Genomic DNA, 20,974 nt, shown 5'->3' with positions numbered 1-20,974 from the left:
TTCTGAACATGCACAGTCACTCCCAAAAAATCCTTTCAAAAGTGTCTCCAGCTGCTGTTGTCTCTGCACTCAGAGAAGGTAATTTCCATGTTGTGGCAATGGGATGTGAAGTGCCCCACAGGGAGGAGTACTTTGCAGGGAGATAGTCTTGGTTTCAATTTTGGTGTAAGAACAGCATGTGGAACTATTTTCATACCATTTTTTTGCACTTTCATTTGTGCATTCACTAACCACATTTATAACTGAGCAATATGACCATAGAAAGATTTCCCCAATGGATAATTTCCGCTTCTCTGCTGTAGGATGCCTACCAGTTCCTAATAGTAAACTCAGCTTCTTGTCTTGGATTCTTTGGACTGATGGCAACATTTTTTAAAACTACTTGCTGACAACAGCGTGAGGTCAGCTGGAGACTTCTTGGCTTCAGGCTGGAATGAAGAAGTAAAACAAAAGCATCTCAGTGAAACCTTTTGTAGATGAATTTCAGAATAAATTCTTCTGTAGTTCTGGGGGAAAAAAATCTCCCTTTGATTGTTTCACTTGCAATGATTGCAGTGTTGAACTTGTTCTCATAGGGTGCAAGGATGTTCAGATGTTATTTGTTGTTTGCTTTCCAGTTTCCTGGCCCTCCACCAGGCTGGCTTCCTACTTCTTGCAAAAGTTTGGCTCCCAGGTTCACGTGCAGGCTGTTGCTGCAGGGTTTGTAAGGCTGCCTTTAATTCTACACCATTAGAAGGGTTTGTCTTCCTTCATCTGCCTTTCCAGGTTATCTGATCACCACGGTCAGGTGTGCAGTCTGGTTTTGGTACGGGATCAGGGGAGTAACCTGTACCAGTAACCTGCTCTAGTTGTGCTCCAAACCAAGCCCAGAAAAGCAGGTTTGTATCCGCAGCTCGTGATGCTGGAGCTGCGTGACTCCCAGCATGAGGCAAGGCACTGACTGCTTTTTGTTAGATTATGGCATAAAGCAGAACCTGTCAGACTAGGGAATGGAAAAAGCAAGTTGCTCCAACCGTTGGGTAACAGGGATCAAAGATGCTCCTCAGCAAGCAATGCTGAGGTCTGCTCGGAGGGGCCTGCAGAGTGCAATTAAACAGAATAATTTGAGTACCTTAATAGCGAATTTCTGAGTATTTTAATAGTGTTTTCAGTAAGGTCATGTCTAATACAATCGATCCTCTCTTGCTACAGCACGGTGACCTCCAGGGGCTCCACAATGTCACCAAGGACTCAGTGACAAATTCTCACCCCGGCGTTGTGTGACGGGGGCAAAGACGTTCCCCTGGGAGCACTCCTTGAGGGACGCTGGCTGCGGGTGTCCCCACGAAGAGGATTTCTAAGCAAGCATCCCTTAACCTGCACGGAGGTAGCTGAATGCAGAGCACTTTCACATCCGGGAAAGCACATGTAGATGAGCGAGAAATTGTTTCCCGTCCTTGATTGCGTAAGGGATTTCTCTGCTATCTTATCTGTCTCCGGAAAGAATTTGGAAAGAATTTAGGTCCGGGCATTTGAAGCTGAGGCTTCACCATGGTCAGGCTCGTTGAGCTGGCGTGCTGACAAGCAGAAAATGTGCTGCATGATTTATGGCACGCTGGCTCAAAGCCTATTTGAGCCGTGGTGCTGTGTTACTCCTGGCTCCAGAGCGGAGCCAAAATCTGCAAGTGCAAGGTTTTCTTGAGAGCAAACTGTGGGCAGCACCTTGAGCCTCTGCTGGTGGTGTCTGCCCTCTTTGTCTACCTTTCAATGAAATAATGTGATAAAAATGGTATAAATCCTTTTTGATGCATTGCTGGGTTTTCAGACTTGCTACAATTTTATTAACTGTGCAGTCATTCCGGGTAAGCAGTCAGTTCTGTTTGCCATGTAAAGGGAATTACTGCATGAGAAGTGTTTGTGCATGTACACCGATGCACACAAGGTGACTTGATCTATAGGAAGGCTTAGAAAACCAGTCCTGCCTTGTGACAGCCTGCTTTGCTGGAGTTTTCAGGTTTTTTCATTGCACTTGGCCCCTTCCTTGAAACAGCAGCCCACTGGCAGTTGTGAGGAGCAGCTGCTTTAGGCTTTGGCAGCTTGCTGGAGCAGTGTTCAGGTAGGAGCGCATCTGCCTCGAGGAAACGTGGTGCTGGTGACCAAACGCAGACCTGCCTGCTTGTTTCTGAATACAGACCTCACAGGCTGATGGTGCAGCATTTCCCAGCCCTCCCGCCTGCCTAGCGTGGGCACAGGGGCCCAATGTATCCAAAAATATAAATAAGTGAAAAAATTGGCCAAGGGGCTTGCTGATCCCTCACTATTGCCCACCAGAGGTGGCACTGTGGCCTCAAGACTCCACCTCCCAGCCAGGTAAGTGAAAATTTCCAAAATAAACACACTGCCACCACCACCACAAGCCTGCTATTGCCCTCAGGAAAGAAAGACTTGGTTGTTTTGCCTTTTCTTTTGAGCTCCAGAAGGTGTTTTTTCCCCAGTGATGTTTTTTCTTCCCTCCCATGCCATTCTCCCTTTCGAAGACGTTGGGCCCAGGTGGCGCTTTGCTGCCGCGCCTCACCCCCAGCTATAAATAGGGCTTTCTAACCACGGCTAAGTGGTTCCAGGCGGGCTGCAAATAGGAAACTATTTGGGCAAGAATCAAACAAATGCGTCAATGTCAAAACATTTACTTGTATTGTTTGAATTATAAACTCTGCTTTCAAGTTGTTATTGCTGGGGTGTGAGCGGGACACTAAAACACGCGGTGTTCGTGGCTCTCGTTGGAAGAACAAACGCTGGTCTGTTAAAGACTCCTTCCTTCCTTCCTTTCTCCCTTCCTTCCCTACATTTCCTGGATCCGAGCTCTCAGGCAAGTAAAAACCAACAAAAAGGTTGTAAAACTTAAAAAGGAGGAGACTTAGGCTTTACAAACATTTATTTATTCTTTGATATTTGTCTGTCAAAGCACGTGGGGTTAAAGGGGAGCAACTTTATCTTCTGGAAGTAATGGTTGGCAGCCCAGGAGCTTGAGAAGTTTGTCGTGCTTTTCCCTTAACTTTCTGCAGTGTTTTTGGTAGCACCTTGGGGCTGCCATGGTAAGATCCCCCTGCTGCACTCCTCTGCCTGCATTTCCCAGCGGCCATGCTCCCGACGTGGGAGCGGGGACGTTCAATGGGATGCGCTGGGCACACAGTGCCCGGTGCCTGGGCTTGAACGCACCAGAAAAATCACGTTGCAAATAAAAATGAAACCTAATCAGGCACACTAAATCCATTTAGGAAGGCAGGAAATGTTCCCTAGTAATGAAGTCTGTCTGGGTCGTGAAGCTTTAAGCCCCTGGTGATTCTCTACCCCTGCGCTGCTTTGTACAGTGGAAATAGAGGTGCAGTGACAGCCGCTTCCTAATAGAGGTTTAAATATGAAAAATAATCCCCCTGCTGCTGCCTACCAGCTTGTACAAATGCTGCTTTCCTTCGGGTGTCATTCCGGGTCCTGGGCATCAGTACAAGGGGAATGGAGCTTTGTTAGTCAGTCTGAGCAACTCCTCACACACCTGAGGCCATCTGAAGGGGACCACGGGGCACTCAGAGAGGAACAGGGACTTGGGGTTGGTGCATGAGTGTTACTGAGGGAGCTTCTGCCAAAGTTATGGGAAAAATAAATACAGCAGGGGTGTTCCGTGTGACTTCCCGGGCACTCTGAGGGCAGTGACTTGCACAGGAAGGTGCAGGGGGTGATGCTGGAGCACTGCGCTGGTCACTGTCAGGAATTAGTGCCCTGTGCGTCTGTAACAGCTGGGGGCTGTGAGGCCGACGTGTCTTCACTAACTGCCACAACCTCCAAAAAGGATTTTGTCTTCATTTTGCTGGTTGCAAGCAGCAGGAGGTAGTTGTGACCCAGTGGGCAACCTGCAGGCTGCTAGGTAAGGGCTGGCCCTACAAACAAAACCGATCTTTCCTTCCACCTCCCATGAAGTCTGGGTGACAGCCGAGCATCCAGCGGAGGTGTCAGGGATGCAGCAGCAGCTCTTTGAGCAAGGCATTGCCTTGTGGGAGAGGTCACTGTGCAGGGCAAGAGAAAGCCCTGGTCTGGGGGGAAAAATTGAAAATAAAAAAAAACTTAGCCAAAGAGAAGGGCATTCCCTTGGAAAGGGTTTGGCTCCATCCCGTCTGAGGACCCTCCTTACCTCAGGGGAAAGGTATTTATAGCTGGGGAGGCGCCTCCTAAGGAAATGCTCAGCCCTACGTGAGGGAAGGAGTTCTTTGAAAGCGAGACCCTGGGCAGGTGAAGGTCGGGGCAGAAGCAGTTAAAGGATTAAACGGGACAGGCCCTTGGTGAGGGCCAAGGCCAAAGCTGTTGGTTTTGGTTCTGGCCCATTCCCTGGTTGAAACAAGACAGGACCAGCTCTGCTTTGCACCTCCCCAGCTACAAGAAAAGTTCCTACATCTCATCGTGAAAATGCCATAGTGAGTTTCCTATGAGCCATTCAGAAATGGAGCATTCCTCCAGGAGCGATGCAGGGCACGGGGTGACAAAGAACGACATTCCACTTCCCAGCAGCCATCGTCTCTTTGGTTTTATCCCACTTTAATAGAAGATTAATCAGCTTTGTGCAAGACAGGTGCTTCTAACAGAGAAAAATGAAGTCACAGCAGCATAGACACAGAACGAGACACACGCAGCAGAGCGAGGGTTACACACAGGCTGCTAGCAGCCGCATGGAAGCAGTACATGGCTTTACTTACAGCTTTAGGCACAGTGAAGAACTTGCCAACAGGACAGTTGCTATTACAAAGGACTACAATAAATACCTCGTCCGAGTCCTCCCTGGGCAAAATTGGTTTAATTTAAGAAGCTCCAAGTCTCCCTTCCCAGCAGCTGAGAACAGCGCCCTACACGAAGAGTGAAAGAACAGGCTCCAGCTAATTCAGCGTACTGCAACTTTATACTTTGGATATTACACTTTTTATTATTTATTAGGGTTACATTAGAGAGTTAGCAAATGGGGCTGAATTTCAGCGAAACGATGTGTGGCAGGTGGCCCCCTCCTCGCTTCCCGTGGCCGCTCAGCTGTCAGCAACTGGTGAAGGGCTGGCAGGAAGCACTTTGCTGTGAAGGCTGCTCTGTGTGCACGTCCCATTTCTAACATAAGATTTTCTTTAACAGGATTTAAAAGCACAGAGGCCACGAAACATTTCGGTTTCCTCAGCAAGTTAATAAATCATGCTGCATTGGCACCACATCACCCACATGCGGGGCTCCACGGCAGGTGCTGCGCTGTATTTATGTGCTTGGGTTTCCTTCTGATTTAGAACTACAGCCTCAACATAAGGCTGTGATTTACTTTCAGCGTCCAGGCAGCTTTTGTTGTTCCAGGAGAGCTTCTCACACTCGATTATGCACGCTGAAGTGCTCTGCCAGACTGAGGCACGGCCGCATTTTTAATTACTGGTTGCTTGTGTGTAGTGTGCCTGGCGCAGGGAGGAACATGATCCCAGTAAAAAGGCTGAAAAAGAATAACTCTGTAACAGAACCCAGAGACCATAACACAATTAAAAATTTAAAGCAGGAAGCAGATAATTTAAAAACAAAAACAAACAAAAAAAATACCCTTTAACTTATGAGGCAGGTTAATAGCTATGAAAAGATTTTTTTCCTTCACGCCGGCTTCGTTTACAAGTACAGCTCAGCAAGTTTGAAATACTTTATCACAAGGAATACAAATGTGTTTATCACAGTTATGTCAGAGCTCCTCTCTGGAGGGTGGGGCAGTTTCTATTATCGCCACTCCCCTCCTCCCCGCCAAGGTTTAGTACTCAGCTCCTTAGGGAAACGAGGGGGTTGCTCGAGGCTTTAGAAAGTGCAGAGAATAAAGGAAATTTTCTCTTTAGAAAAAAAGTCTGAGAACTCTTAAATGTGCAGGGGTAACAACGAGGAATGGGGAGGGGCTGGGTTTTGGCATTTTGGTTTAAGATGGCTGGTTTTGATGGTGGCAGGTGTACAAAAAGGGAGGGAGCTTTACAACAGAGCAGCAGCTTTGCCATAAACACAAAAACATCATCCCAAGACAGACATTTGGGGATTGTCATGAAAAGCGTGGCTGTTAACTAAGGCAGAATACAGCGCCAGGGAGCCTTCAGGAAGGACGTGCCCTTACACACTGCTCTTGCCTGCAACTCCACTTCGCCTGCAAGACTTTTGGCTGTAGCTTCTGTTCTGTATTGGCAGGGTGGGATTGAATAAGGCTCTGAGCAGAGGAGGATGAAGTCTGTCGAAGCAGGAGTTAGAAGTAACAGAACCTGGACCCGGCCAGTGTTGCACAGCGATTGTTCAAGGAGTAACAGCTTTTTCACAGGAACACTATGGTAAGAGGCAAGACTTTTGAGTAAGGTTCTCACATTTGGTACAAAGCGGGCTTGTTCCTATGGCTTCTCTGCTCCACCACCCCCTGGTACAGAACAGCGGGTTTCAGATTTTCAGGAGACTTTTTGGCTGTTGGTACAGAAACCAGCACGCCGTGCACACCCTTGAGGCCCATGCGGTGCCTCTCACTGGATGTGGAGCTTCCTAGGAGAAAGGTCAGAACCCAAACCAACCCTGTGCAGGCTGAAGTGGAGTGGGCACAGAGCAAGGAAGCAGCAGCCTTCACCACGGGTGAGGGAATAAAGCAAAGCCGGATAATACAGACAACAAAACAACACAGAAGTATGTCACCCAGGTCAGAAACATCAGTTCTGACCCATCTCGAGCCCCCCTGGACAGACAGACACGTGTGCAAAACAGAGCTCTCGGTTTTGGCTTTAGAAAAAGAGCAAAAAGGAGGCTCCTCCATTCAGTGTGCCCCGTACAACACTGCACTGGGCACTTCCTTACCGCAGTGCCCACTGCTGCAGGCCAGCACGACTGAAATACATCTCTCAGTCACAAGGAGTAACAGATGAGCATCTCTGCAGGACAGCGGGCTGAAACCCACCCCTGTAGGCGGCGTTTCGTGCTGCCAGTCTCTGAGCTAAACGCCAGCAGTCAGTCCAGTCCCAGTACCTCCTGAGCTCACCCGAAGCTGAGAACTTCCCCTTTCTTCTTCCCATCCGTCTGATCCCAAGCCTGTTGGGATTGCTCTAGCGCAAAGCCAAGCTTGGATTCCCCTCTGATGCCACAATGTCCCCCTCCCCGTTACGCTGTCTCTTTCAGCAGTCCCAGTTTGCGGAGTGCCTCTCTCCTGGCTTCTTCTGTTGAGCCACGTCCAGCGAACTTGACGGTGATCCCTTGCGAGCGAAATCCCGAGGGTCTGGGCAGCGAACCCGACCTCCTCCTCATATCCAGGCTGAGGTTAGGGGGCTTGTAATCATTAAAGCCCTTTGCTGCGTTCTGCTGAGTGGCCTTGTTAGCAGCAAGAGCTCCCTCTGGTTTGATTGTCACAGTTTTGCCCAGAGGAAGGAAAGGGCTGGGCTCGCTTTTTAAGACCTCGTGGATGTTTTGGTACCCGTTGGGAATGGCGTCTGCCTGCTTGGGCTGCGCATCAAGACGCTGAGCGCTCGGGGCATGATCCACTTGGTCCTGAGCTGGCTTTCCCTTAACGAGACCCAGTTTTGTCAGGGCCTCATAGCGCGCTTGCTCAGAGGAGAGATCCCGTAAGGAAGAGCTCCTGTTGCGCGACAAGAAGTCGTTCTTCTGCAGCTTCTCCTCCAGCTCGGCTGCCAGAAAGGCTCCGCCGTTGATGTTGGCCAGCACCTGAGCTCTCCGCTCCTGCACGTTAACGGCTGCCTTGGAGATGGTCTCGTTGAATTCCTTGCCACTGACGTTGGTTATGTTGATGTTGCTGGGAAAGCGGTGCAGTTTGGGGGCGGGTGCAGGGGGGTGCTTTGGAGCTGCAAAACAATCACCGTTGGCTACGGGGGTCTTCTTCCTGTCCAAGCTCCCTTCCTTGAGGGCACCGGGGAAGCGCACCCTGCTCTCCGCTTGCTGCTCGGACATCTTCTGGGCCATGATGAGCGGGGTAGGGATCGAGCGAAGCAATTTTGGATGCTGCACGGCAGGAGGGGGTGGAGGAGGAAGAGGAGTCTCACAGCTCAGCGGCTGCGACACCGAGGGATGCGAGGGAAGGTCAGCAGGTGCAGCTGGCTTAGGGCTCTCCGCTCGCCAGGTAGCATCCAACACTAAGAAGAAAAACCAACAATAACCTTATTAAGTCTTTGCACGGAGCACAATACAAGGCTTTCTCTCACCTAGGATTAGCAAGCATCAGTATTACCCTCCCCAGAACTTTCTAGCCGAGACTCAGCTCACTTTGCCCATAACTAACAATGAGCAACAGCATCTTGAGGGCATGCTCTCGTTCAAAGCACCATATTCACTGTTCATTCACTAGTTAGTAGCCCCCTTTCTGCCATTCATAATCTGTATGTTTGCTTTTCTATGTTTAAAGGCTTCTTCTCTAGCTTTTGCACATTCTTGTTTTTGGTTAGAACAGACAGGAGAGGACATGTCACATCACAACCTATGTACTAACGATAAATCTGTTCTCCAGAAGTAGGGAGAGCAAACCATGGAATGAAGAAATCATTCTGTATGCTGTATTGTCCCAACTTTTTGTTAGAAGCATGTGCCTTGGTCCCACCAAGTGACACTATAACCAACTTGCTATCTTAAAACTCTTAGAGAGCCTCAAGAGGTCTCAGAGAACCAGAATGTGAACACGCTGCTGTGCACCAGTCTGCCTTGCCGTGATGACTCTGTTATACTCAGTTCTGTTACAATTTAATTACAGTAAGGGACTGAGACAGCAGTCCAACAACTTAATAATGAGAAAAAAAAAAAAAAAAAAAAAGAAACAACTTTAGGAACAGCAATTTCAGCAACCCCTCAATTCCACATCAAGTTACAATCATGATCCTCACGGCTCCTGATGTGTAACAGATTGATCTTGGGGTAGCAAGGCAGGCACAGAATTTCTTTAACTGTCATGGCTGAGTCAAAAGGAAAACCACACTTCCAAGAAATCCTGCTACCTGGTTCTGCATCTTTGCTAGGAGGGCCTTCGTGGTCGCTGCTCTCGGGCGTTGACTGAACTAAGTCAATGATATCCTCGGTTTCCGAATGGCTGGACACGTTCTCTTCCGTTGACCTTGAAGACTGACAGTGGATGCCACTGTCATGTAGGACTGGTTCCTCCAAGTCGTCTTCTAAGGCATCTATAGTTTCCTCGAAGAACATGAGAACGTCCTGCTCTTCGTGGGTTAAGTACTTCATACTCTCATCGTCCTACGTGGGGGAAAAAAGCCACAAAGATTAACGCCCTACAGATCAGTACGGAGAAGTACACCGACAGCAAACACAGCACCCTCTTTTTAGAGACAGAAAGAAGCACGATGTAGCTGGCAGCAGTCACATCAGAAGCATCTCCTTGCTGTTTTGTACCTTCCCAAAGAGGCACTCATTTACTACAAAACAATAAAAGCCAGGAGTTTACAGCACGCTACTTTTGACTGAAACACAGCAACTGGTATTTCATCCTTAGAAGTACTTTAATTCAGCAATGTCCATTTGAGTTGGAGTAAATTGGTAAAAATATTTTAAGAAAAAGATGAAAAAGCCAACAACAAAACCCACCCTACAGCCCCGTGCCTGTACAAGAGCTGTGATAGCTTCTTCAAGCTCAAAACTGGCGTTAGCTGCTCCAGGTGTGTGTCAGGTTCAAGGACAAGGCTCAGAAGCAGCACGTGAGGGACAGGGGGTATTCAAGACAGGCCAACAGGTGGCTTGGCTCCATTTTTGCTCTGGACCACAGGGGGACTTCGTTGTCAGAAAGGCAGAGCTGGAACTGAAATACAGCTCCCTGTATCTCCGCAACCCCCCTCAGCCTGAATTCCCTCACAGCTTAAAGGAATAATAAGGGGGGGAGAAGGTTTCTGAAAATTTTACCTCTGAGTTACGGAAAGAAAAGAGTTAGAACACACACAAAGATGTGTTGCCCAGCCGTAAAAGGCCTCGGGCTATTTTCTCCGGCAGGAAACGCTCCTGTAGAGCACAGGAGTGATAAATAATCGCTGGGATCATCTAGTCTTCATTTTCTGTGAGTCACTGCTCTTGATTAACTTGATTAGCACAACATCACTGCAAGAGCCTAGGCAGCAACGTGCAAACTCTTTTCCCTCCACCTCCACCCTGGGAAACACTCACTTTTCCAGAAGCTCAGAGATGACAAAGAACGATTAGGAAAGGCACCGCAGTAAGACAATGGATCCAGGAAGGACGTTTCCCAAGAGAGCTATGTAAGTTCTGGAATGTAATTAAGTGTTGTCGAGAAGTGAGGTTTTCCTTTTTCTGGATTCAATTTCTCCCCTACCGTGGACCTCCGCAGAACAGCGGTGCCTACAGATTTAGAGCTCTGAAGCACTGCCTCGAACCAAGTGGCAATTAGTGCCTAAGCACTTAAAAACACTGCAGATGAGAAAAATCTGCGCTTTAGGGCTCTTAGTTGCCTTCTCAGTGGTCAGGGGAACGTTTCAGTCATTTATCTACAGGGAAAATACAGAAGAGAATCACGCAGCCTCTCAGCCACTCTCAGCTCTCCCACTCAGGACAGGTTTGCTGATTTGGGGCTGTGATCACATGGATGCTGCAGACGTCAGCCACAGCTGGCAGCTCCCTGTTAGAAGAGAAGACTGAAACCTCCCAGGGAAATACAAAGGTGGTTCAGCAGCACATGGTGCAGCTTCATCTCTAGAGATTCGCATTCCTTGTCTTCAAGGTGAAAGTGGCTGGGAGAGGAGTACAGAGGTGAGGATATTTGTGTTTTAATCTTCCCACCCGAAATGCACTGTCAGAACGTGTAACAGTCCAGCTTCCAGCAAGGCTTCTCCAAAAGCCCAGAGCTGGATGCCATTTGCACTTGCCTGTTTCAAGCACTGACTTCAAAGGCTGACGCACTGTGCAGCTCGCACCCACCGCACGGCAGAGCTCAGCCTTCAAAGTCTGAGAAAAGTTTTACAGCTGCGCTTGAAAAGCCAGAGACAGACAAGGCTTCTTTTTTTCCCATTAATGGATGTTGCAATCTCCTTCCTTCCCCACCCAAATACTCACTCGGCTGCTATGTCTAGTGAGGGAGAGAATGACAGGAAAAGAGCTGTTGTGAGGTAGGTCCTCGCTCCAGCTGAGCAGGACTCCGGGCAGCTTTTGTTGTGGGTGAGCTCACGGCGAGGACCAGACTTCCGCAGGCAGAGAAAGGGCTTTTTGTTTAAGGGCTTCGTGGTGGCAGCAGACCCAGCAGCCCTGCAGTAACTGCATCACACTCCTCGTTTAAAAGAGCTGCTCCCACGTGTGCTTTGCTTATTTGGCTGGACAAAATGGTACGTGAATTGAAGCAGAGGCTTCCAGAAGCCCAGAAAACTTCCAGAAGCTCTGTGCTAGCAGACTGAGTGCTTCTCCATGCCCGGTTGGATTTGTATGGCCAGAGCTCTGCCAAGGTTACCACCCCTCACTGCTCCTGCTGAACTGAGCAGCTTCCTTTTTTCCAGGGAGGATCTGAGGATTTATAAAGCCACCCCTTTATAAATACACCTGGGGTGAATGGCATAGCAGGGTCTGAGAGGACAACCTCAGCTCAGTTAGCTCTTCAGTCTCCTTCCTCGTTTCCTTTCCAGATAAGCAATGTCACACCTCAAAGACGTGCTCTAGGGGACCCTGCCGGGCAGGGGTTGGGCTAGGAGCGGTGTGTTACAGGGCTCCCACTCGTACTGCTTGTAGCAGAGCTCCCAGAAAGATGCGAGGAATCTTGTTGTGGTTAAGCGGTGCCAGTTATAGCTAAGGTTACCAAGCCTATTTCAAATACTTGAAATATGTGGAAAATGAACTCATCTGAGCAGTTCCTGTTCATACTGGGATGGTGTCCCAGCATCATTTCTCCTTGAAGAATCTGGGTTTTTAGCAGCCCAAGCGGAATCTCTGCAGTTACTCAAGCTACTCCCTTCTTTCCACCAACTCTCCTCATAAACACACCTCCCAAGCCAAGCCTACACACACACACAACACTGCCCACCTTAAAAGCCACTGGCAAAAGACAGCTTCCATTTGAAACCTGAAAACTGTGCCTGAGCTGGGATTAAAAGAACTTCTTGACCAGAAGAAGTTTAGGATGCAAACAGCTGCAATAACTAAGTCTGCTCAGCTGCCATTAATATTTTAGAGTCCTGGGCAGCCAAAAGTTTCCTCCTCATGCCAAACAAGAAAGGCTGTGAAGGAGGATGGCTTTTTTCTTTTGTTTCATAGGAAAGATCGCTTTCATGCCTACCCATTACAGCCACTGAATATCAAGGGGCCACAGAAAGCTTCACAACACCAATTCAGCTGCTCCTACCAAGCACGTGCAGTACAAGGTGCTGTCTCTGCCACACTGGGTTTTGTTTAGGAAGAGGCAGTTCAGCCCCGATGCTCCTTAGGGGGAGGAAGAGTCAGGAGATCCTGAAGCAGCCTGATGGTCACACTCAATTAATCTGGAGTCCATCCATCACTGAGCCCAGCAGCCTAACACTAGCACAGCTTTAACAGAAAAAGGAGGGGGAAAATCCCAAGCCATCTGCAATGGTTAAAACATTAATAATTAATTATTCTGGGAACTGCTAGGGAACTGAGCAGCATTACCCGTGTCAGAGAGCTACATTTCAACCAGCAAAATCCCACAGAGGTGGGTTCAACTGACTCATCTGTCACTTCACAGTGCCACAGAATGAATGGGCACAGCTCCACGGGAGAGAGAGAAGTGACTGGGTGCTTCTTAGACAACACAAAGGGAACAAGCTATTGTAATATGTGGGAAGAGACCCATGTAGCACCACTGGAGCCCCAGCCTGCTGGTAACACGGCAGACAGGTCTACTAGTAAAAAGAAATGGGGGAAATAAGACAGTGCTGCATGTAGGAACGGCGTCAGAACAGGTACAAAAGCTTCAGTGCAGAAGAAAAAGGAAATTACTTCTGGTGTATTTATAGAAAGGGGAAGCAGGAGTTGTACAGCTCCACTGTTTAGGCTGGAAGTGAGTGAATTAAGATAAGAACAAGAAATGCCATTCAGGATCAGACCAGAAAGTTCATTTAGCTCAGTAGCCTGCCCAGAACCACCCCTGTTGATGCCCAGGGCAGAGGAAGGGGGTGAGGAAAATAGCACTGGGGTGCGCTGGACGGACTGATCATTTTCCTCCCTACATCCTCCCAGCTTCCAGCAATACACAGCTCGAGGAGTTCCCATCTACATGATTAACAGACCATAATAAGCCTTTCTAGCCCGAATTCATCTTATTGTTTAAGCTCGTTTAAACAAGCGACATTCACAGCATTCTGGGGCAGTGAGTTCCATACTTTAATTGGGTGCTGTGTCAAAAAGCACTTCCTTTACAAGCCGCCAGCTGCTTATTTTGATAATACCATCCCATTTGGTGAAGGGCTGTAATACTGCATGTGCTTTTCTGCACTTTGTTAACGTAATTGTACCCATGTGCTCCATGGTTAGCAAGGCGTGTAATCGGTTGTAGGTGGGGAAACAACCGATCCAGAAGCGTTACAGAAATAAACTAGATGAACTAAAATCGTGAACTAGCACGATAAAGGTTGAACTGGGTGATCTGAGAGGTCTTTTTTCCAAGCTAACTGATTCTGTGATTACTGACTACGTTAGACTCAACCCACTTTTAGAAAAGCAATGACATATCTACTTCAACTTTGAAGATCTCTCTCTGGTTATCAAACACAGATTGATCAGCTTATAATTTCCTCTTCCCTTTAATTTGTTTTAGAAAACCATTCAAAAAGTTTGGAGGAACTTTCAGGCCAAAGCCACTAACTGTTTTCACAGCAATCAAATCATTTCACACCCATCTAATTTCTCCTGAGAGAGCCACTGACTTGGCCAAGGGATATATGCACAAGATGTGATACACACCAATTCGAAGTCCCAGAAAAGTACAGCAATAGATGAATAAGGAATCCTAGATGAATGAGGAAACCTAGATCAAATTAGTGGAAGGTGCCTCTGTAACTGGGGTTGGGGAGGGAATTATGTTTGAGAAGTCTTGTTTCATTAAGAAGTCTTGTTCCTCGCTACAAGAAGGACATCGAGGTGCTTGAGCGGGTCCAGAGAAGGGCGACGAAGCTGGTGAGGGGCCTGGAGAACAAGTCCTACGAGGAGCGGCTGAAGGAGCTGGGCTTGTTCAGCCTGGAGAAAAGGAGGCTCAGGGGCGACCTTATTGCTCTCTACAGGTACCTCAAAGGAGCCTGTAGAGAGGTGGGGGTTTGTCTATTCTCCCACGTGCCTGGTGACAGGACGAGGGGGAATGGGCTTAAGTTGCGCCAGGGGAGTTTTAGGTTAGATGTTAGGAAGAACTTCTTTACCGAAAGGGTTGTTAGACATTGGAACAGGCTGCCCAGGGAAGTGGTTGGGTCACCATCCCTGGAAGTCTTTAAAAGACGTTTAGATGTAGAGCTTAGGGATATGGTTTAGTGGGGACTGTTAGCGTTAGGTCAGAGGTTGGACTCGATGATCTTGAGGTCTCTTCCAATCTAGAAATTCTGTGATTCTGTGATTATGCAGTTTGGGATACAAGTCCTGAACAACCTCCTCTACACCTCTGTTATCTGATAGTTCACAACCTGAACACAATTAACTTGCTATCTGTTGATAGAAGATGTAGCTGCAAGAAGCAGGCAGGACAGAAGACTTTCATGAGCCATATAAATGTGCTAGTAGTCCACAGGATGAATTTTGACTGGAGAAAAAAAAAAAAAAGCCACAATTACAGAGTGATGAACAAGCGGTGATATAAAACAGAAGGACCTGCAGGTCAGTTTGAGTGCTGTAAAGAGGAAGTGGAAAAAAAAGAGTGCTGCTCAGGTATGTAAGTGTCATCCTGGGCTATAACAACCAGGGTGATGAAATCACTGCACATCCTCACTCGGAACATGGAGTTCAGATCCACTCGCTGAACTTTCAAAAGGATGCAGCCAAGCTGGACTGGCTCCAGAACAAAGCCAGGAGTGACGAAAGTTTCGCTGCACAGGAAGCTTGGAAGAATGGAGTGTGCTAGGTTTTAAAACACTGAAGAGTGGGAGGCAGGCAGACACAGCCCTGTGTGTATGCCAGGATGTAAGAAGTTGGCCACATTACGTCATTACAACACGTCTTCTATATCCACTGAAGGCAAGACGTGGAAATCAGATCTCACATTTCAGAAACTTGAATTCAAGTATCCATTGAATGAGAAAGGAACAGAGTACAAGAAAGACTGCTCTGGAAGCCCAGGAATGCCCATCAGGGAGGGTTAAAGAGCAGATTTACCCACCTGCTAGAGTAATCATCTGCTAGGTTCTGCTTTAGTTTGAAGAGGAAGCTCAGGGCAGACCTTATTGCTGTGCAACTGCCTGAAAGGAAGGTGTGGGGAGATGGGGGTCGGCCTCTTCTCACAGGTAACCAGTGATAGGACCAGAGGGAATGGCCTCAAGTTGTGCCGGGGGAGGTTCAGGTTGGCAATGAGGAGCCATTTCTGCTCAGAAAGAGCAGTCAGGCACTGGGACGGGTTGCCCAGGGAGGTGGTGGAGTCACCGTCCCTGGGGGTGTTCAAGGAGAGGTTGGACGTGGTGCTTGGGGACATGGTTAAGTGGGTGACAGTGGTGATAGGGGGTGGTTGGACCAGGTGATCTTGGAGGGCTTTTCCAACCCTAACGATTCTGTGCTTTGAAGCAGAAAGATGCAGTTTATGGATCATGAAAGTAACAGGCACTGTGTGTGCCCCAGGAGAGGCATTCTCCCCAGCACATTTTACAGCAAGGCCACTCTTTACCCTCCTTCTACACCCACAGTCTGAAGCAAGCAGTTCTCAAGCTCCTCGTCCTCTCCAGCTGCTCACCCTACTGGTAGGAACAATGACTTTTTTCCCCTCCCCAAGGCCTACTGCTTCCAAGTCACGCTAATATCAACCTGAAGCAGATGAAGCTTAGCACAGCTCTCCGTGCCCCGCAAGGAACAGTTGCCACCTACCCAAATGCAGCCAGGGGGGTTGGGGAAATGCAATCTCCCTCTTACCGGGATGTCCTAAAGGCACACTGGAATCCCAGGATGACAGAATCAAACCAAGTCTGCCAAGTCTGTTGCATTTGAATGATCTGGACTGATCCAAAAAGGGTAAGGTCATAGCAATTATTTTTTGGGTATTAAATCCTGGTAGAGCCACAGAGGAAGCTTGTTCAAAGAAGTAAAGAGTAAGGTGTATTTAAGAATCATGACCACCCGCCAATTTGAGCCACTTGATTAGTGACCAGAAGAAAGAGTCACTTGATCAAACTCTGGGGGTCACCACCACCCCAAAAGAGCAGCAATTAACTGTGGCATTCACCAGGGATCTATCTGAAACAAATGGGAAAATTAGAAAAAGCAGAGCAAGGTCCATTGGGAGCAACAGGGAACCCACTAGCCCTCAAGCGTAGCCCTCAACAAGACATGTTAGGACACAAAAAGGTACCGAAGTCACATCAACACATCCAAGACACCCATAGAGTTTGTCACTAGTGCAGTTCCAGGTCAGCAGAGGCCACCTAAGGAACACCCAACACCTCCTGGTATGATCTTAGCAGGTGATACCATTGTCCTAGCACGTAATTCACACCTAGAAACTAAAGCAGTTGCTCATGGCTGAGAACAGACACAGCACGACTGCAGGAATGAAGCAAAGAGATTGATCCTTAATAAGTCAGCCTGCACACTGTCAGCCTGTTCTAAGATCCTTAATAAGTCAGCCTGTTCTAAGAGAAGGGAAATTATTTCAAAAAAAGCTAAGACCTAGTATTATCTCCAGAGTAAACAGTTACAGCAGCTTAAGGACATATTTCATGGCAAGTTAATGCTTACACCACCTATTCAAGACTGGCTTTTGGGATTTAAAATTGCCGAGCAGAACAGAATGTGCTTGTTCACCCTCCCTCTTGCGCAGGGTAACTGATCCTCTGCACTGAGGAGGTACACCTGTCTCACCCCTTTGCCAAGGATATGTTTTAACACTACCCTTATTACAAAGAGGTCAGAATATACCTGCAGATTCAGGTCCTTGTAGCTTTTATGGCTATAAGATGCAGCAAAGTTGGTGGTAGGAAAGAGGTTTAGGTGATGGTGGGACATGGAAATATCAAAGCAAACATTCCACCCATCTGAACGTAGTCTCTTGTACTTGTCTTCAGCTGCTGTGATAAATCTGGCAGCATAAATCCAGACCTGAACATCTGAGTTCTACAGAAAATCCTACTGCAGTTGAGACAGCACAGACACCAACACCTTGTTTTCCCATTCAAAAATGTGTTTAAGGACTGCAATTGTCAAAGATTAACTCAGAGCACCATTGCGTAGATAAGAGGGTGAGAAATGTGTCGAAATTAAACTCATCAGCCAACAGCTGACTTCAGAGTCACGCTGACTTTGTTTTAAGCACATTTGGGCACCTGGAAATTCGTGTCCATCTCCTAGCCGTCCCTAACCCAGCGACTGGTTCCACGAGGAGCAATGCCAGCACAGACACACAGGGTGCAACAGCAACCAACAAACAGTCAGCCAAACCAGCTCGAAGCTGTCATCATAGGCTAAAGCCGGCCCAGGATGCTGTCTGCATTATCACATCCCCAGGTTTGTTTGAATTCCACAGAGGCAATACAAAGGTTATGTTTAGTGACTAATGTGGTTTGACACTGGGAAGCTGAAGAGCCTCTTTTTCGTAATCAAGTACGAAGAAACCTGTACAACGCTGTCGTAAAAACAGGGCTACGCTTTTTTGCAAGGCCATCAGAAGAATTCCAAGTCAACCCTAAACTTCTGTGCTGTGTCCCCAGTTGAACAGATCCAGGAAAGAGATAAATGAAGAGTCAAGTAAGTCATAGCTGCTTCTGTTTCAGAACTAAGAATGTCCGGTGTGCCTGGAAGTCTGACCCTCCCTTCCTCTCTCGAGATTGGTCCGGTAAGAAATTATTTATCTTCAAAGTTCACTATCCTCTCCTTCCCTTTAGGCCCCCAGAAGTTTGCTCCCATTTGCTCCTCACAAGAAGGAGCAAAGCTACAGCAGGAAGAAGGTAAGGTTGGAGCACTTTCCCAACTACTAGTTTTTCCTCTTATGAATCCCCTGATCTACTTAGTGGAGCGTAAAAATCTTGCTTTTAATACACAGTTACACAAGAGTACAGAAAGAGAAGTATCTGATGAATACCACTCTTTATCCTGAGGATTTCTAAAGCCTGTTTCAGCGATGAAAATGCACAAGGTGCAAGACAGTAGAATATTGTTTTCTTACATCAGATCACACAAAAAAAAATTAAAAAAAAAATCCGAGGAGCACTGAAAACCCCAGTCCTGGTTCCAGGGTTACAAGTGGCAGAATTCTATTGCTGTTACTTCAGACTCCCTCTCAAACTCAAACTGTGATTATACCTTTACTCCTGACATTCTGCTTTCAGTAATCTCTCTACTTTTACTGAAATGTGGGCAATGAACTGTTCTCTACATCCAAAGAAACCTAAGAAAGGGCTATTCCTATTCCCCTCCCCTCCAAGTGAAGGGGAATACCCGTGCCCCAAATCTGTCCTTCCAAACACCCCAGTCAGCAGCCTTATTTACCGGCCACGCCACCCACTCACTGCTAGAAGAACTTCCACCACTTGCCATAGAAGGGTATCTGTAGCACCAAAATTAACTCTCAGTCTATACTTCACTTTCCTCATGCACAAGCTCGTACCAAGTAAAGGACTAGAGGCTTTAGGAACTTCTCCAGCTGATGCACCAGTCTGATGGGAACTGCCTCACCCTGCAGTCAGGTTGTACTCCTATAAACGACTCCAGCACAGACTGAAGGGATTCTAATTCTAGCTGATGCATCATCATACGGGTTATCACATGGTAAGATCTAGTTAGATTAAGGTAATCTATGTCATTTCCTGACACAGCACACTCAGGATGAGGCTGTACAAACACACCAATTTATATATAGCCTCGTTATTCAATACCGATTTTCTCAAACGACCAGTCTTGTGCCTGCTGCCACAGCCAGGAATAAAACCCAGGGAAACATGACTGGCTACTAGTTGACACACCGGGAAAAAATGTAGTCAAACTATTGCATAAAATTAACTTGTAATTCATTATTAAAGCACAACTCCCACTGTCATTCTCTGAGATCCAACCAGTTTCTATAGAATAAGCAACATACGCTAAATATCCCAGCCCAAATGGCATACCTGGCTCTTGCCTCATCTCTCTTGCCCTGATGCTTCCTTTTTTTTTTTTCCCCCCCTAGAGCAGATCAGAAACAGTTAAGGGACTAAACGTAGTACTATTTGTTTTGCCTTTTTACTAGCAATACAAGCTGAAGGACAGAGCAGAATATTAACTACAGTGTGGTATTTTTGTTAGAAACAACCAAGAACAAACACCTTTAGAGTTACCTCCAGTTGCCAACAAGCTCGAGAAGGAGCATGAAACAGAGCATTTCTGAGTTATACAGAAAAACACAGGTACCAACTTGCCAACTTACTCTTTCACAACAAGCTACTTCCCTAAAAGAAAGCTGGCAGGGAGGGCAGAGGGGTAGATATGGAAAGCTTAATCTCATGTTTAATGCAAGAGTGAGATTTAGGATCCCATTTGGGGAAAGCACGTTTAGCAGAGTGCTCTCTCCCCAATTAAAAGCGGACGCTTTCCAAACAGCTGTGATAATGAAGAAAATGCACAGGGAACTGTACCTGCTTTCGAGGCTTCGCATGGCACGGTACAAACCATCCTGCTGAGTTCCCTGCCTGAATCATCCTGCTCATTAGAAAAAATGCAGACCTGCATCCTACTCCCTCAATTACTCACGCGCTATTTAAATGGCCGCACACTCATATTCGCTAATGCGAGGACAGCTTTGTTTGTGGTGAGCTCTTTGTTACTCACCTAATTACATGAAGGAATAAGCTGAGAGCTTCGTTCAGTAGTGTCAACAAGGACCTTCAGCAAGGAGCAGCATATTGAGCTGAGCACCATCCCTGGGCTCCTCTACCCTCGCTTTAAGTCATTCCTAGAGCTACACCAAACCACGCACCACATGAAGGTAGTGGAACAAAGCTACCCAGTGCAATGCACATCCTAAATGTTGCTCCCAGTTCCCTGGAAGGGATGGCCAAGCAAAGGCGCTCTGCAGGCTCTCTGAGACAATCAGACCAGAATTTCAAGCTGTGGTACCAGACCAGAACACTTCTAGCCTTCCGGCTGGTTAACAACCAAGACCACAACCAGCCATTTAGTGCTGGAACTCACAAAGATCAATGCTTAAAAAAAATAATAATCTTGTGATGTGAACAAAGCTACTCATGTGGTTTGTATCACTAAGCAGAAGGCTCATTAAGCACTTACCATAGCAAGATTTTTACACCTCGCTTGGTTGCCACGGTTCTCCACGCTGCTGCCCCTCTCCATGCTCCCAACTGCGTGCTTTGGAGAGATTTCGGATGTCGCTTCAGGAAAATCTGAGAGGAGATTTCTAGGCATCACACCCTCCTGGACTTCCTGATCCCAGCGCAGCGCAGGATGCCATCAGCACGTTACGTAGGGTTGCTAGCTGTGCTCATTTCTGAAAACAGAGAAAAGCGTGTTATATTCAAAACTGTTCTTAAAATAAAAGGAGGAGAATAAGTTGTAGAAGATCCTAGCGAGTTAAAATAAGGTTCGTCTTTAATGCTCTGGAACACAGCTACCACCGATGGTCATCTTTTTTAAAAAAAGATAAACCAGTAATAAAATCCCAGAGGTTGAGATCAACAGCCCCAGTTCAAACACCATCTTTTATAAGCTTTTAAACAGTAATTTATCAGACAGCATTTATTTATAAGAGAAACAGAATCCAGTTCATTTCCTAACACAGTTGAAGTTAACTCACTTGTTCCTCAAGCTGCTTTATGCTGACTACTTCTATTTAAAGATCTAGGAAGAGAACGTAGTGCCA

The 20,974-nt window shown here is 47.2% G+C and overlaps 1 protein-coding gene across 1 annotated transcript; it reads right to left on the bottom strand.

Annotated features, from left to right (window-relative positions):
• Positions 1 to 4,542: 4,542 nt before the first annotated feature.
• PROSER2 (proline and serine rich 2) lies at positions 4,543 to 20,566 on the bottom strand. The gene is given in 4 exon segments (XM_005009646.6): positions 4,543 to 8,132; positions 8,985 to 9,237; positions 20,386 to 20,529; positions 20,531 to 20,566. Coding segments are annotated over 4 exon segments (1,416 nt in total). The 3' UTR covers positions 4,543 to 7,149.
• Between the last annotated feature and the right edge of the window lie 408 nt (positions 20,567 to 20,974).

Source organism: Anas platyrhynchos, chromosome 1 (assembly GCF_047663525.1).
Source record: "Anas platyrhynchos isolate ZD024472 breed Pekin duck chromosome 1, IASCAAS_PekinDuck_T2T, whole genome shotgun sequence".
Classification (NCBI taxonomy): Eukaryota; Metazoa; Chordata; class Aves; order Anseriformes; family Anatidae; genus Anas; species Anas platyrhynchos.
Note: the sequence above shows the minus strand (reverse complement) of the source record. Positions and strands in the feature narration are given on the sequence as shown.